This window comes from Cucurbita moschata, unplaced genomic scaffold (genome assembly GCF_002738365.1).
Source record: "Cucurbita moschata cultivar Rifu unplaced genomic scaffold, Cmos_1.0 Cmo_Scf00048, whole genome shotgun sequence".
NCBI classification, from domain to species: domain Eukaryota; kingdom Viridiplantae; phylum Streptophyta; class Magnoliopsida; order Cucurbitales; family Cucurbitaceae; genus Cucurbita; species Cucurbita moschata.
Window position 1 is genome coordinate 1,445,619 of NW_019268564.1, and position 16,839 is coordinate 1,462,457.

At 38.7% G+C, this 16,839-nt stretch overlaps 3 protein-coding genes across 9 annotated transcripts in view; 2 read left to right on the forward strand and 1 right to left on the reverse strand.

The window, feature by feature from the left end:
* The window catches only part of LOC111435284 (epidermal growth factor receptor substrate 15-like), a 9,220-nt gene extending 2,832 nt beyond the window's left edge, over window positions 1-6,388 (forward strand). The window contains exons 3-14 of one of the 3 annotated variants that reach the window (XM_023072724.1): window positions 377-598; window positions 705-937; window positions 1,347-1,421; window positions 1,916-1,987; window positions 2,075-2,173; window positions 2,275-2,346; window positions 2,421-2,535; window positions 3,305-3,373; window positions 3,481-3,931; window positions 4,568-4,694; window positions 5,345-5,993; window positions 6,278-6,388. In XM_023072724.1, coding sequence (XP_022928492.1) covers window positions 377-598; window positions 705-937; window positions 1,347-1,421; window positions 1,916-1,987; window positions 2,075-2,173; window positions 2,275-2,346; window positions 2,421-2,535; window positions 3,305-3,373; window positions 3,481-3,931; window positions 4,568-4,694; window positions 5,345-5,989 — 2,180 coding nt within the window. In that variant the 3' untranslated portion in view covers window positions 5,990-5,993; window positions 6,278-6,388. Of the gene's footprint in view, window positions 1-376; window positions 599-704; window positions 938-1,346; window positions 1,422-1,915; window positions 1,988-2,074; window positions 2,174-2,274; window positions 2,347-2,420; window positions 2,536-3,304; window positions 3,374-3,480; window positions 3,932-4,567; window positions 4,695-5,344 lie in introns of all 3 variants that reach the window. The other 2 variants (XM_023072723.1, XM_023072722.1) reach the window with 2 other exon arrangements.
* Window positions 6,389-6,849: 461 nt separating this feature from the next.
* On the reverse strand, window positions 6,850-10,264 carry LOC111435044 (uncharacterized protein At5g43822). Of its 5 annotated transcripts, XM_023072358.1 has the most exons (8): window positions 10,003-10,264; window positions 9,593-9,769; window positions 9,388-9,506; window positions 8,944-9,123; window positions 8,804-8,860; window positions 8,542-8,615; window positions 7,359-7,425; window positions 6,850-7,325 (listed from the first exon to the last, which is right to left on the reverse strand). In XM_023072358.1, exons 2-8 carry the CDS (start codon window positions 9,722-9,724, stop codon window positions 7,292-7,294), a joined length of 663 nt encoding a protein of 220 aa, XP_022928126.1. In that variant the 5' UTR covers window positions 9,725-9,769; window positions 10,003-10,264; the 3' UTR covers window positions 6,850-7,291. The 5 variants fall into 5 exon arrangements, with proteins under 5 accessions (XP_022928126.1, XP_022928124.1, XP_022928125.1 ...); XM_023072356.1 differs by having other exon boundaries at window positions 6,850-7,425; window positions 9,593-9,755; XM_023072357.1 differs by having other exon boundaries at window positions 6,850-7,425; window positions 9,593-9,765.
* Window positions 10,265-12,188: 1,924 nt separating this feature from the next.
* On the forward strand, window positions 12,189-16,652 carry LOC111435278 (glutamate receptor 3.2-like). Its single transcript, XM_023072715.1, has 6 exons — window positions 12,189-12,505; window positions 13,230-14,569; window positions 14,659-14,936; window positions 15,298-15,329; window positions 15,429-15,823; window positions 16,151-16,652. The coding sequence occupies exons 1-6, from the start codon at window positions 12,268-12,270 to the stop codon at window positions 16,577-16,579; spliced, it is 2,712 nt and encodes a 903-aa protein (XP_022928483.1). The 5' UTR covers window positions 12,189-12,267; the 3' UTR covers window positions 16,580-16,652.
* The last annotated feature ends 187 nt before the right edge of the window (window positions 16,653-16,839 follow it).

Genomic DNA, 16,839 nt, shown 5'->3' on the forward strand with positions numbered 1-16,839 from the left:
CGGGGGATTTCCTTTTCTTTTCATGTGTGATTTCTTTATATTGAGACACACTGCCGCTTGTAAAGAAACTTGCTTTGTGCCGTGGTTGTTTGTGTTAGAAATTCTTTGATCAATCTTCCTTATTTTAGGCTTGTAGGCTGTCTGCCAAGTGATATTTTCTGAACTTGCTTTAGTTACTACAAAGTCAGCACTATGCTAAACCTTTCTCTTCTTAGAAGTTGGAAAATTTTGAATTGTTTCATTGATGGTCAGATTAGAATCTTTCTCTTTCTTATTTAAATGGTTGTTTGTTTATTTGATAAATCTATGTTATTAGTATTATTTTCTCGGTTGATAGTGATATTCTCACAAGTATATTATTGTTGACATCTGTCAGAGGTTTTAAAGCAAGTGTGGGACTTATCCGATCAAGATAATGATAGCATGCTTTCTGTCAGGGAGTTCTGTATCGCACTCTATTTGTTGGAGCGACATAGAGAAGGGCACATTCTTCCTGCTATGCTTCCTAGCAACGTCGTGTTTGATTTTTCCAGCAATGGTCATCCTGCAACTCCGGCTGCATCTAACTATAGCAATGCAGCTTGGAGACCTACAGCTGGTAATCCCTTTTGACGAGTTACTTCATGGCCTTTTGCAATTAGTTGGACTCCTCTCGGTGGGATGAAATTTACCCCAACACTAACACTTTTCTTTAATTAAAAAAGGTTACCAACAGCACCAAGGGGTTCCTGGGTCTGGTAATGTGCATGGAGCTCCTGTAGTTGGAGTACAACCGCCTACACCTGCTGCTGCCTCCCCGGTTGAGGATGAGCCACAGTCCAATAAGCCAAAATCAAAGGTTCCTGTGCTGGAGAAAAATCTTGTTAGTCAACTTAGTACAGAGGAGCAGAACTCCCTCAACTCAAAGTTCCAAGAAGCAGCAGATGCGGAGAAAAAGGCACCTCATTTCCTTCTAATGTCCTATTTTTGTTCTATCCTCTGTTATAAACATAGTAGTGATCTTGGTTCGATTTCACCCGAGTTAACATGGAATGAGAAATAAGACACCCCACTTGTACACATAGATGTTCTTTTTTATTTCTTGAAAATAGGTTTTGTAGATTGGAAAACTTACTGCTAGTGTATCTTCTCCCTTATTTTCTTTTCTTCTTTTCTTCTGTAGTCAGAAGTTTTGATCGAAGTTTGAAGTCCCCTCGTGCTAAGCCATCATGAGGATTAATATTTTTAGTTTGTTAAAAATAAGCCATAATATCAGTTGCTCTGTTATTAAATACTTTATGTTTACTACTGCTTTTGTGATTTGTCTGTCACTCATACTTCGACACATCTTGATTTGTTCAATGAAGGTTGAAGAATTGGAGAAGGAAATTTCGGAATCTAGACAGAAAATTGAGTATTATCGTACTAAAATGCAAGAACTTGTAAGTACTGAAGAATTTTTTTATGTATTCTCTTTTTTCTTTAAACCATGGGGTATTTGTGGTTGTTATACGTATATATGGACTGTAATGAATATTGTCCAAAGAGTTTTGGAAAGATGATGCTTCTGATGTTGCAGATGCTTTGCCTCCCCCCTCCACACAGGCAAGGGAGAAAAGAAAACTGCAGAATACAAATATATATTTTTTCTGGATATTATTTGATTTTCTCCTTGCATTGGTGTTTTTGGCAACTTTTTCCTTGCATTTATTTTCATTCTGTGAATTTAAAGCTGTTTCCTGTGAAAAATAATAAAATTCTAGAAATGTAACCGAGCACCTCTCGCATGCTTGATTGAAAGGTGTATGATTTTATTAGCACTCATTTCTGTCTTGCTTTTGCTAAATTAGGCTTTTGTGCTGTATATGTTCAATGAGGATGGATTTAGTTCTTTATTACCTTACTGCTTTTCCTGAATTTTTCTTCCTTCAATAAGGTCTTGTACAAGAGCAGATGTGACAATCGGCTGAATGAAATATCTGAAAGAGTGTCTTCAGAAAAACGTGAGGTATCTATTTGATGGAATAATGTGTGGTTCATCCTTGTTTAACTTAAATGATTATAGTGAACTCATTGAAGGTATTGATTATTTCAGGTAGAGTCCCTTGCTAAGAAATATGAAGAGAAATACAAACAATCTGGTGATGTAGCCTCCAGATTAACCGTTGAAGAAGCTACATTCCGTGATATACAGGTTCCTTCACTGTTTGTAAATCAGATTGTGGGAACCAATTTAAACTATGCTATGCATTCAGAAACTAATGATATTTGATGCTGTTGTTTACTCTGGTTTAGGAGAAGAAGATGGAACTGTATCATGCGATTGTGAAGATGGAAGAAGATGTTAGTGAAGATGGCATTATTCAGGTAAATTTTAGTTTTCTGGCCGATTGAACAGTGCAGGAGTTCATCTAAGGTCATTTCTATAACCAAAATTTCAGGTTCGTGCTGATCGTATTCAAGCAGATATAGAAGAATTAGTGAAATCTCTCAATGAACGCTGCAAGAGTTATGGTTTGCGTGCGAAACCAATAACTCTGAGTGAACTACCTTTCGGTAAGTTTCTTGAAATGCATTATTTACTCTGCCAAATCTCAGTTGTCTGGGTAGCAGTTTTCTTTCTAGCCGTGTCAATTTTTGTGTCGACATGAAATAAAATCAAGATGTCTTGCTTATGAATGATTTACATGCAAAACAGAAAGATTTACCTTCCATTTTTGTGAACTAGTCAGTCATAACACATGCAATCTTAATTAAAGAATTTTTAGACCGACATGTATTTTGAATCTTACTTGATATCTTAACTAAGAGAAATATGTGAATGTGAATTTGGGTACATTATAAACTAACTGGAATTTAGTAACGAAGACTGTAGGCTTGTCTTTTCTTTCCTTCCTCTAATGAGAATGTAGTGACTCAATTAGATACTCCGACACTAACAACAATTCTAATTATGTCTCCGACAATAAAATTTAAAACATTAAATTGCTATGTACGTGTAAGAAAATCAGTCATTTACTTCCAATTTGATGATTTTTAATCTATTTGGCTGATATCAAATAAAGACTTTTTTGTAATAATTATATGGAGTATAGTTCCTATGGTTATAAAGTATACTACCTCCCCAATTTGATGTTTTATATCATCTTCAAATTCCTCGCACACAGATCATCTTTTTTTTTTTTTTTTTTTGGGGGGGGGGGGGGGTGGTGCTATATTATAAATGGATGTTCTCTCTCTCTTTCCCTTAGTTTTTTTTTGTTCTTCTTAAGATCTTTTTGTTTTCTTTTGTTGTTGATCATTTTCCTCATTGTTTCAAATAAAGGCTGGCAACCTGGCATCCAAGTGGGAGCTGCTGACTGGGACGAGGATTGGGATAAATTTGAGGAGGAAGGTATGCCAGAGGAATTTATATTAGTCATTAACTGATTATTATGCCTTCTTGCTTTACCTTATTTGTGGTGACTGCAGAACGATGAATCATTCATAATTTTTTTTCAGGTTTCACTGTTGTCAAGGAACTCACTCTTGATGTGCAGAATGTCATAGCACCTCCAAAGCAGAAATCCAAATCTGAGTCGGTGCAGAAAGAACAAGGTTCAGCCATTGACAGCCAAAAAGTTACACCTGCACCAGATGTTGATACCAAGGACGGAGGTTCTACACCTGATGCTGATTCCAAGGGAGAGAAACCTCCTAGTATGGATGAAAAAGCTGTTGAAAATGGTTCCGTACACGATAATAAAAGTGAAGATGGATCAGCCAGAAGTGCTCCTAACAGCCCCTTTGCAAGTAGTGTTATTGAAAGTCCCAAGGAACACAGGGATTCCAATTTTGGGAAGGCTGCTGGCTTTGATGCTTCACCCCGTGACAAGGACACTCAATATAGGGATTCCAATCTTGGGAAGGCTGCTGGCTTTGATACTTCACCCCGTGATAAGGACGCACTAAGGTATTGTCAACTGTCTTTTTTTCCCCCCCCTCGAAGTAGTGTTTATGACCATATGTTGGGCCAAAGTGTACATGGTGAGGGAGAGTGTTCGAAAATGATTTGAAAAGATTAGGCCCTATATAACGGATATAAAGTATCAAAGAAGAATGGGTTGAAAATATTTTACCGTAGCCCAACAACTTAAATTTGTTATAGTTTTAGTGATGATTTAATGTATCAAAATTCCTCAATCTAACTCGTCTTCTTGTGTCGCTATTTCTCTAAGAGTTTTTGTTTTTACTTTTCACTTCTATAGCCTGTTTCTGTGTAACCATTTCTTTGTGGGTAATGGGTCATGGTCTTGATCTTTAGTTGAGTTCCTTTGTTATTGATATGTTTTTAAGAAATAATATTAATTCACAAAAGTGGAGTGTAAAAAGGAGGGTGCTGGGTGTTCAGTTAGAGTGGAATTATGGGAAAACTCCGGATTTATTTTAAAACCAGGAGAGGGGAGATATACAAAAAGAATTGATTCTTTATCAAGAAACCAGAGTTGCAAGAGGAGTTCATATCTACTATCATTCCTATGACTTTTTTTGCATTGAAGTTTTCTCTCTGCTCTTGAAGAATTAATTATATCTTTAACTATTTCTTCAGTGATCATGGAGGTGCGGGATCTGTGTTTTCTGGTGACAAGAGCTATGACGAACCAGCTTGGGGAACGTTCGATATGAATGACGATGTTGACTCTGTTTGGGGCTTCAACGCTGGAGGTTCCACTAAGGTAAGCATTAAACTGTACGTTATAATTGACGAATCAATTAGCACAAATGCTTTTCACTTTATTCTATAAATATTTTCCCCTTGAACTTTCCTCCTGATGCATTCAGTTCCTTATACTTGGGAAGTAGGAAACATGGATGCTCTATTTATGTCGGAGTGCTCGTGTTGGACACACATGTATGAACAGAGCACATGCCCAACAAGCAAAAAAAAAGTCATTTTTTTTCCTTTTGAATTCCGGACACATGGATCTGTTCATCCGAAAAAAGAGAGAAGGTTACACACTGATGTGGCAACCACTAACAAGTATGAAAAACGAATGACCCAGCCCTAAACAAACCAATTGAATGGTTACTGCAATTGCAACCCTTAAAAATTATTCAATTATAATTTTTTGTGTTCTAGTTTTTTGTTACATTTATGTGATATATCTATTATGAATTGTTAAATGTATCAATATATTCACACATTAAATACCTTTGTACTTGAAAATTTCAATTGTTTAATAAGTATGTCATTTTTGTATGGTGATTCTGAGATCTTGTTTAGATCTGCTTGCTGCTAATGTTCATTTCCTTCAGCGTTTGTTCGTTAAGCTGTTAGTGAGACCTGCTGATACATATATTTAATTTTGCCTTTTACTTTTTGTAGACTGACAATGATGTTAACCGAGACAACTATTTTTTCGATTCTGGGGACTTGGGCTTGAATCCTATAAGAACAGAACCATTCCAGGCCAAGAGAAGTACATTTGCTTTCGATGAGTCTGTTCCTAGCACCCCACTCTTCAACTCGGGCAATTCTCCGAACAATTACCACGAGGGATCAGAACCAAGTTTTGAGAGCTTCTCAAGGTTTGATTCTTCCAGTGTGCATGAAGGTGGTTTCCCTCCGCGAGACACATTTGCACGATTCGACTCAATGCGCAGCAGTAAAGACTTCGACCAGGGCCCTGGATTCTCACCATTTGGTCAGTTTGATACATCACGCAGCAGTAGAGACTTTGACCAGGGTGGATCCTCATTGACGCGATTCGATTCAATGCGCAGCAGTAAAGACTTTGATCAGGGATTCCCTTCATTCTCACGATTCGATTCAATGCGCAGCAGCAAAGACTTTGATCAGGAATTCCCTACATTGTCACGGTTCGATTCGATGCATAGCAGCAAAGATTTTGATCAAGGCCACGGATTTCCATCATTCGATGATGCAGACTTCGGATCAACAGGGCCGTTTCGGGCATCCCTGGATAATCAAACTCCAAAGAAAGGATCAGATAACTGGAGTGCATTTTAGCCAGGTTTGCATTGCTCCTTTTACATATGATATATTTTGTCTAAAGCCTTCTAGAACGCGGTTTAAGCTTGGGATAATATGATATTATTTGAGATGTAGGTTTGTCCTCAGTGTGCCCCCCATCTTTGCCTCAGGTTGATGCTTTGTGATGTATTTTTTCTGTTCACCTTTGTGTATTCAATTTTTTTTCTTTGTTTTTTATATAAATTTTAAATTCATTTGTATGTTCTTTTTAAGAGAATCCTATGCACAGCTTATTGGCGTGATAAATTTGATTAATCTGCACAGTATTATTACCTGTTGAACTATGATCCCACTGAGCCTTGAGGCTGCTGGACTTGCTTCTGTATGTGACCTTTTTTGATTATTTAGAGTGATTTTTGCAGCAATTTTGCTAAATATTGGAATATATTTGTGGAAGAGTTACTATTATTTTCTTAAAATCTTCATTGGATGGGATCTTTGCTCTTTACAATTTCATCATATTGGTGAAATTGTTTCATATCAAGATGATGGAATGTGTTGTTATGAGTCTCAGTTATGCTAATTTGATATTATTAAACGGGTTTTTGTGTTGGATGAAATGTCATTGCTGCCAAATGGATTTATCTATAATTATAGAGAAGATTAGAGAAGATTAACCTATGAACAGGGTATTTGAAATTGTAGCAGAGCGTTCGGACTATCTTGTGTGCACCTCGATCAATCTTATCAGACAATCGTCTGATTCAGATATTAAATCTTATAAAGGTAAAGGTAGCCACCATAGATTCTATACCGACACTAAAACTTTCTATGCTTTTAAAAATGCGATTGTTTTTATCGACCAAATGGCGTAACATAGAACATAAAAGAAAGAATTCCCTGAAAATTATGGCCAAAAAGTATTATTATAATCACAAGGGTCGAAATACAAGAGATGAGTGCAAGTGCACCAATATTCATTCTTACCATTGCATTTCAGAAACTCACATCAAAAGGCTTCACATTTATATGTCTAAAGGCAAAAACATCCTTGTTCTTTTACTTCATCTCCTTCCTCTAACCTGCTAACCTACTAACCTACTACCTACGATCGTGAAGAAGGATGGGAAGCAATACCACACCGGTTGGTAATGGTAGATGAGTCGTCTCTATGTCGTATCTTAATACACGTCAAAGTAGCTTGGCACAGTGGTAGTAGTCATGTACCATCGACGAATATTGTTGAAACTAATGGTGTGTTCATAAAACTAAAAAGATTATAAAAAAATCTCACTAGTAAAACATAAATTTAACCTCAACATAACTCAACTGATTAAATCATATAATCGGCCAAAACGTCAAATGCACTACTACCGGGGGAATAGAGATGAATACCGACACTACTTTGCTTTTCAATTGATATTGTCGGTGTTGTATTCTCACAAGGTAAATATCCTTGAAGCTTCCTCTTCCTGAAAATTTCTTGCCATTGCAAGAATACAAATTCTTCCTTAGAAGAAGGCATGTAGATGCAATGAAATGTTCTTGAACTGTTTGATTATCTCATCATTTTAGCTAGCTTCCGGAACCAGTATGGTATCAAAGATAAATTCAACTACAACAAAAGAGGATCAAGAATCAAGCCATTTTGCATATGTCAAAATGCAGCATATCAATACAGTTAATCCAAGCACCAAATGGATGCAAAAGCAACACAATTTTAGCTCTACCCCACTGACAACAGATAGACCACTTGATGGCCAAACTAAGCAATTTTTTTTTAGACAATAGGTTTAATATACTGTTTTTTTTTTTTTATATTTGTGATCGTTTGGTCAGTTTCTATGCACCTCGACTCGATTCTTTTCATGGGATAACTATATGACCCTAAACATGATATTTAATATACTTGTCAGGGAAGAAGAGATCTTAGATCAAACAAAAGCCATTAAAGTAAACAGCAAGGCAGGATTTGCCTCTGTAATGGTAAGTGAATACTTGAAAGCCAGGACCAGGCAGCTAATTCAAGTTCAAGATCGTGCTTCTTTGTGGCAGACTTGTTCCTTTGACTTATTGTGAGAACTTTGGCTTGAGAGGAACATCAGAATTTTTAGGGAGGTCGGTGGATTGTGGGAGGAAGGTTGGGGCGTAGCTAGGTTTAGTTCATCCTTATTGGTGTCTATTACCGGCCTTAATTAGGTGTGCTAACGAGGACGCTGGACCACTAAGGGAGGTGGATTGAACATTCCTTAAAAGGATGTGGAAACCTATCCCTAGTAGACGCGTTTTAAAAACCTTGAGGGGAAGCCTGAGAGGGAAAGCCCAAAGAGGACAATATCTGCTAGCGGCGGACTTGAGCTATTACAACTTGATTTGATCCTCTCGGATTGAAGTCATTTAATGGGTTCTTTTTGTATCCACCTATACATTCTTCCATCTTTTTCCATAAAAACTAAATTTCTTACCAACAAATGTATACACTAAATGGCCTCTTTCATGCAGATTTGATACTTCTAAACTTATAGATTACACATTCATCACTAAAGTTCATAATACGAAGTGCCGAACGAAAGTAGTCATCTACTAACCTTCCTCTTTCCGAATGTTAGGCTGATCAACCAAAAGTTGCTGTAAGGAACTGAGATCTTGGGCACTATGATTCCTAGCAATTCAAGATGCACATTTTTTCAGAGGGAAACAAATGGACCATAAATAATAACATAATTTGGAAGCAGAAAACAAAAATAAGATGATAAAAGGAATGAATCTAATAATGTATAAATTCATATGAAACATTACAAGAAAAGGATGTTTCATATGCAACTATCAAAAGCAATGGGATAAAGTTACCTGGGTTTCCAGAAAAGTTCTGGAAGTGCTGAGACCATAGACTCTTTAAGATGGTACCTGAAGAGATTGAAACAAGTTCATTATGAAGCCAAATACACATCCAGTAAAAAACTTGCTTTCATGATCAGAAAAATTCGTACTCAGAGCGGTGCATGTCACATAGAAGCCTTAACCCATTCAAGCAATCTTCAAGACTCGGTTTTAATCCAACTCTTTGTTGCAGTTGTTTTGTTGATGGCTGATTCGAACCACCTTTGATTAGTTGCTTCCCATCACGATAAATCTTCTCCATTGAACGGACAATATTCCCAAGTTCTTCCCTGAGAAAATTATTCAGATTCTTCACTGATGTAAACAAGACAGCAAAAACGTTTGTCGAACTGTTTGGAAAAATTTCATGATTGTCATTTTCTTGTTCAATGACATGAACTTCTAACATATTGATCGAGGATATATGTTTTAATCAATTGAGCTATGTAGAAGTTGAAAATTTCATAACGGTCTGGTTTTTTATTCCGACATATCCTAGGAACCACACACGGAAGCAAGAAAGGAAATTGAAACAAAAACAAAAACAAACCTACATTGTCTTTATAATAGACGAGAAAACGAGTTGCAACGATTCCATCTGCTTAGCCAATAGCGCATCTACAATGCCATCCATGCCAGACAGACTGCCATAATTGTTAGGATCTTGAAGCACCTGAAAATAATTTTTCAAAGATTCTAATCTTGAAACTGAAAACAAAAATTATTTATCAGCATAATAAAATGAGAATTGAGGCTGACCTGCAACCTCCCAATGATGGAGGAAGCGTTCGTGAACTGTGAAATCAAGCGAACTTGAAGCTCGTCCCAGCGATCCATTTCATCTTTAAACTTTCTGAATCTTTGCTGATACTTTTTCACCATGGCCTCCATTGCTTGGAATTTTAGGGTACTTTGATAACGCCTGCAAATTTCTAACTAAATAGGAAAACATTACTAAAATTCTTCAAGATGCTTATTCACAACATACAATTAACAAAATAATGAATATGAACATCACATTCATGCACACCTCTTTTAACGTAACTCTTTGTAACGATACGCGTTCCAGGAAAAAAAAAAAAAAAAAAAAAAAAGGAAACGCCGGAAATCTCGCGATTTCCGGCGAGGTCTGGTAACAGGACGTACTTCTTTTTGAGTCGTTGTTGTACCTGTGAGAGAGGAGCAGAAAGAGTGAGGTGGGGAATCGATAACGCCGCGAGGCTTCGGACCTTTGTGAGTTCTTAGGTAGGAGCGAACCAACGCCGGGGTATTTCGTAACAAGAGGCACAGACGCACCGTCAAGGACGAACGGACGACGACGGTCTCATCGGCAACAGTAATCGGGTTCCGCGATTAGGGTTCGTCGGGACTCCTCGAGTGAGGAAGACAGAGCAGCGGATCGCGGGTCGGTTCTTCGGGTATCCCGCGAGCTCGCCTCAGCCAACGTACGGCCCGGACACCGACTCTGGGCCGCATATCATCCCGGCCCATGACCAGCGACACCAGCCCGCGCCAGAAGCCGTGCGCCGCCAGTGACCTTCTCGGCTCCTCGGCTCGGTACTCCGGCTTCGTCGGCGGCTCCGTTGCATTCCGCGGCTCGGCTTAGCGGCTCGTTATACAAATAATACATAGATTCTTACGTTTTCGACCCTTCTGTAGCCATTCCCGCCCTTGTTAGGTCAGTGTAACTCCACTCTGATAAATAGGAACGACCTCGATAGTTAGACATAAGTTGTGAAAGGAAAAGCTCAAAAAGAACAATATTAGAATCTACTTGATAGTTAGGCATAAATTGTGAAAGGAAAAGCTCAAAGAGAACAATATAAGAACCTACATGATAGTTAGACATAAGTTGTGAAAGAAAAAGCTTAAAGAAAACAATATCTAACTGTGGGTTTGGACGGTTACAAATAATATCAGAGCTAGATACTAAGCAGTGTGCCAGTGAGAACGCTGGGTCTCCAACGACTAACTGTGGGTTTGGACAGTTATAAATAATATCGGAGCTAGATACCAAGCGGTGTGCCATCGAGAACGCTGGCCCCCAACGACTAACTGTAAATTTGGACAGTTACAAATAATATTAGAGTCAGACACTAGGCGGTGTGCCAGCGAGGACGTTGGGTCCCAAAGCTGATGGGTCGTGGGTAACCTCTTCCCACTTGGGTTAGTCCTCCACAAGCAGGTGAGTGGATTCCCAACTTACCGAGTCGCCTGTGCCACAATATCGTATATTATATTGGAAAGTACCTCCACAAAGCTCAGTGCCCACTTCCCTTCCTCTTCAAGCTTCTTGCTTTTTATCATCTTTTATGCTTTCTTCTTGTTCTTAGTGTAACTTAGTATGTTCTTTATTATTTTTTTTTAACACTTTTTGTCAGAGAAAAGACCTCGTACTAATAGAGACGATTTTGATTGCTTGTGCCCGTTCCCTTGTTGAGAACTATCTTTTTGTAACAGCTCATCGCTAGCAGATATTATCCACTTTAACTCGTTATGTTTCGTCGTCAGCCTCATAGTTTTTAAAACGCATTTGCTAGAGAGAGGTTTTCACACCCTTATAAGAAATGCTTCGTTCCCTTCTCCAACCAACGTGTGATCTCACAATCCACCCCTCTTGGAGGCCCAGCGTCCTTGTTAGTACACCACCCGGTGTTTGACTCTTATACTATTTGTAACAGCCCAAACCCACCGCTAGCAGATATTGTTCGCTTTGGCCCGTTACATATCGTCATTAGCCTCACGGTTTTTAAACGCGCATGCCAACGAGAGGTTTCTACACCTTAATTCGTTCCACTCTCCACAAATGTGGGATCTCACAATCCACCTCTCTTAGGGTCTAAGCGCCCTCGCTAGCATACTGCCCAATGTTTGACTCTAATACCATTTGTAACAGTCTAAGCCCACCACTACTAGATATTGCCTGCTTTAGCCCGTTACGTATTACCGTCAGTCTCACGGTTTTTAAAACGCGCATGATAAAGAGAGGTTTCCACACTCTTATAAGAAATAATTCGTTCCACTCTCCAACCAATGTGGGATCTCACAATCCACCCCCCTTAGGGCCTAAGCTGCCTAATGCCTAACTCTGATACCATTTGTAACATTCTAAACCCATCACTACTAGACATTGTCTGCTTTAGCTCGTTACGTATCACCGTCAGCCTCATGGTTTTCAAACGCGTATGCTAGGAAGAGATTTCCACACTCTTATAAGGAATGTTTCGTTCCCCTATTCCACCCGGTTCAACATGTAAGCATATTTGTGAACATCTCAATATGCTTGTTATTATTAAAAGAAAGGCATATGCTTTTCTTTTCCTTATAAGTGGTCTCATTTCCTCAGGTGTTCATTGTGGGATGTTCATTACTCCTCCAACCTCATTTTATTCATTCATTCCGACATAGAAAGCTCAATTCTGAGCTTAATCTTTATGAACATGGTTTGGCTCCTTTTATCACTCCTTTATATCTCAGAAGGGAGCTCAGGACATGAGGTAGTGAAAGTTGGAGCTATATTTTCACTTGCTTCTGTCAATGGGAAAGTGTCCAAGATAGCCATAGAGGCTGCTGAGAGAGATGTGAATGCTGATCCAAGTGTTCTTGGTGGAAGGAAGCTATCCATATCTATTCATGATGCTAATTACAGTGGTTTTCTTGGTATCACAGGAGGTATAACTCTGCCCATCACAAGCCCTCTACGTTGTTCTTTCTTGTTCGTCAATTTGATTCTTGTCATTTGGGTCTTTTATTGAATTTTCAACTTTGATCCATTTTGATCTCTAATCATGGTTAAAGAATAACTACGTTACCCTTGCCCAAACAGAAACATAGAACCGAGCAAACCGCCAGTGTTTCACGCTGGGTCTCGTAGGAGGGTGGAATGTGAGATCCCACATCAGTTAGAGAGGGGAATGAGTGCTAGTAAGGACGCTGGGTCCTGAAGGGGGTGGATTGTGAGATCCCACGTCAATTGGAAAGGGGAATGAGTGTGAGCAAGGACGTTGGGTCCCGAAGGGGGTGGATTATGAGATCCTACATCGGCGGGAGAGAAAACAAAATATTCTATATAAGGGTGTGGAAACCTCTCCCTAGTAGACGTGTTTTACAAACTTTGAGGGGAAGCCTGGAAGGGAAAGCCCAAAAAGGACAATATCTGCTAGCAGTGAGTTTAAGATACCTGTGTTTAGCAAAATGGAAGTCGAACACCTCAAGAAAACTTTTGATCGTCTCGATAGATTTCTAAGACTTCTATTGCATAATCACTTTTGAAGAGTTATAGATCAAAATAAACGTTTGAAACTACGAGAACTAAAATGAATACACGTTGAAAGTATGAGAACCAAAATGAACATTTCGGCGAACCGAGTAATTTTCTTTTCTTTGTTGATCACAGCAATGAAGTACATGACGTCTGGCACAGTTGCCATCATCGGTCCTCAAGATGCTACAATGGCACAGATACTCTCACATCTTTCAAATGAACTCCATGTCCCATTATTATCATACACAGCCTTGGACCCAGCACTTGCTACTCTGCAGTATCCATACTTCATTCAAACAGCTCCAAATGATCAGTTCCAAATGGCTGCAATTACAGACATTATCGGTTATTATGATTGGCACGACATAGTCGTAGTTTACACCGACGATGATCACTGTCGAAACGGTATGGTTGCATTAGGAGATAAACTTGAAGAGAGAAGCTTAAAAATTTCCTCTAAAGTGGCACTTCCCCCTTACCCAACAGCAACTAGAACAGAAGTTCGAGATGCACTTCTAAAGATAAAAACGATGGAATCTAGAGTGATCGTATTGTACACGTTCTCGAAAACAGGTTTCTTGGTTTTTGAAGTGGCTCAAAGCCTTGGAATGATGGGGGCTGGATTTGTTTGGATAGCTTCTAGTTGGTTGTCAACAGTAATAGATTCTTATTCACCACTTCCCTTGAAAACTACCAACTCCATCCAAGGAGTTCTTACGCTTCGGCTGCACACACCGAGTTCTAAAAGGAAGCGATCTTTTATATCTCGTTGGAACGAGCTGAGTAATGGCTCGGTTGGGTTGAATGCATACAGCCTATATGCATATGATACTGTTTGGATGATTGCAAAAGGATTAAAAGAGTTATTTGATCAAAATGGCACCATTTCCTTCTCCAAAGATGAACGTGTTGGTAGTCTTAGTGGAGAGAGCTTGGATTTTAGCTCACTAGGAATCTTTAATGAAGGAAAGGAACTGCTTAACAATGTATTGAACATCAACATGACTGGTCTGACAGGGCCTATTCAGTTTCTAGATAGATATCCTTTACATCCTTCATATGATATCTTAAATGTTGTGAAATCTGGTATGAAGAGAATTGGGTATTGGTCCAACTATTCCGGGTTATCTATCGTGACACCAGAAACGTTGTATGAACGATCAGCCAATCGTTCTACATCGTCCCAACAGTTAAGCAGCATAGTGTGGCCTGGGGGATCAAGAATAAAGCCTCGTGGTTGGGTTCTACCACTCGATGGAAGGCGGTTAAGAATTGGCGTTCCACATAGAGTTAGTTATCAGGAATTTGTGACACCGGGTAATGGTAATGGCACAATCAGAGGATACTGCATAGATGTGTTCACTGCTGCCATAAACTTGCTTCCATATGCAGTGAATTATGAGTTTGTTTTGTTTGGAGATGGTGAGAAGAATCCTAGCTACTTTGAGCTTGTAAATAATGTTGCATTGAAAGTAAGTAAACTTTCAATGGGCTTTTTGGTTTGTTCTTTTGTAATGGCAAGAATGTAGACTCTACTGAATGAGGGATACTACCTTTGTAGGAATTTGATGCTGCTGTCGGTGACATTGCCATTGTGACTAGTCGGACAAAGGTTGTCGACTTTACACAGCCTTATATCGACTCGGGGTTGGTCGTTATGATCCTTGTCAAGAAGTTGAATTCAAGTCCTTTGGCATTCCTTCGCCCATTCACACCAATGATGTGGATTGCCACAGCAGCCTTTTTCCTCCTCATTGGATTAGTCGTGTGGATTTTGGAACATCGAAAAAACGATGAATTCCGCGGAAATCCCAGGACGCAACTTGTCACGATCCTCTGGTGAGTACTTGATCTGAACAAAGAAGAAAATATTACATTAGATATATGTTTGTGCAATGATACTTGAGATGACCATGTTGAAAAAACATTCGTTAACTCTACGATTGACATCAACTCAAATGAAACGTTCGAGAAATAATGACCGTGTTGAAAGGACAGTCGTATACTTGAGAAATAATGAAATAGCGTTTTGTCTTCTCTATACCCTGTCCCAATTTAGCAATGTGACTATAGGTTAACTATAGTTCTTTTTCGAGTTAAAGAATCGCTCAGGTCACATCGATATAGTCAATCCAATATGCAGCATGTTCTTCAATCATGGTACATTTCTCATCTTAGTATTTCTTGCCTTGTCATGCAGGTTTGGCTTCTCTACAATGTTTTTTTCACATAGTAAGTCTTTTACTTGAAGATTCATGCTTGTTACCTTACCATCAAGTATTTTTCATAACCTCCGAAGAGCTACAAAGCTTTGAATATTCTCATTTTCAGGAGAAAACGTCGTGAGCACGCTCGGACGTTGTGTGCTTGTCGTCTGGCTTTTCGTGGTTCTAATTATCAACTCGAGCTACACTGCTAGTCTAACATCCATATTCACAGTACAACAACTAGCCTCACCTATCACAGGAATTGATTCATTGATATCTAGCCATGTACCTATAGGATTCCAAGTTGGTTCATTTGCTGAAAGTTACTTAACTGAGCAACTTAACGTCCAAAAGTCTAGGCTAATTGCTCTTGGATCCCCAAAGGAGTATGCTGCTGCCCTAAAAAACGGAACGGTCGGAGCTATTGTCGACGAACAACCATACATCGACCTCTTTCTCACAGAGTACTGCGATTTTTCAATTAGGGGCCAACAGTTCACCAAAAGTGGATGGGGATTTGTAAGTATATCAAGACATAACTTCACAGTTTTCATCAATTTTCCTCTATGAATTCTGCTTATTAAGGCTCTTGTTTGGTAACTATGCTCCTTTTGAATGCTATTTAGTTTTTCGTTCATACTTCTAACTATAAGTTTCTTATCTACTTTCTATCAATATTTTAAAACTAAAAAAAAATCGTTCAGAAACTTGTTTTTGTTCTTAAAATTTGGCTGAGAATTCAAATACTTTGTCAAGAAAGATGAAAACTATTGTAAGGAATTAGATGTTTGCTGCAGCAAATTTGAATATCATAGATCTTACCATAGTTTTCTGCATTTTTGATAGGCATTTCCACGAGACTCTCCATTAGCAGTCGACTTATCGACCGCCATACTAACTCTATCAGAGAGCGGCCGCCTTCAAAAGCTTCACGATAAGTGGTTCTCAAGAAAGTCTTGCAGTTCTGGAGAATCCGATTTAGAACAGCTTCAGTTACAGAGTTTCATCGGTCTGTTCTCCATTTGTGCCGGCGTATGTTTACTCGCTCTTCTGCTTCACTTTTTCTTGACGATGTGCCAATTCAACCGCCAGTTGAAACGAGATCCAGAAGCTTCGCCGTCGACCAGCGGCAGTTCTACTTCTACCCCTACGCGTCTGCGGAAATTCTTGGCGTTTGCAGACAAAAAGAAGAATCGAACGACGAGATATTCTAAAAGAAAGATCGAAGATAATAATACATTTCCGAATCAACGTCGAGAGGATTTTGTACATTGAGTTCCATGGAATCAAGGCTTCAACCGACGTTTTCTGTTCTGTTGTTAAGTGGTTCTTAGTTTTTTTTTTTTTTTTTTTTTTTTAAATAATAAATATGACAGTTCAGCATAACTTTTAGTGACTTTTGCTTTAGAGTTTCTCAAAACATTTTTGCCAGTGAGATAGAATTTCTTTGATTATAAATATATGATTATTACAAAATTAGCAGACGTGAGACTTTTCATCCAAGGAGGAACAAAAAAAAAAATTTATTTTTAAAA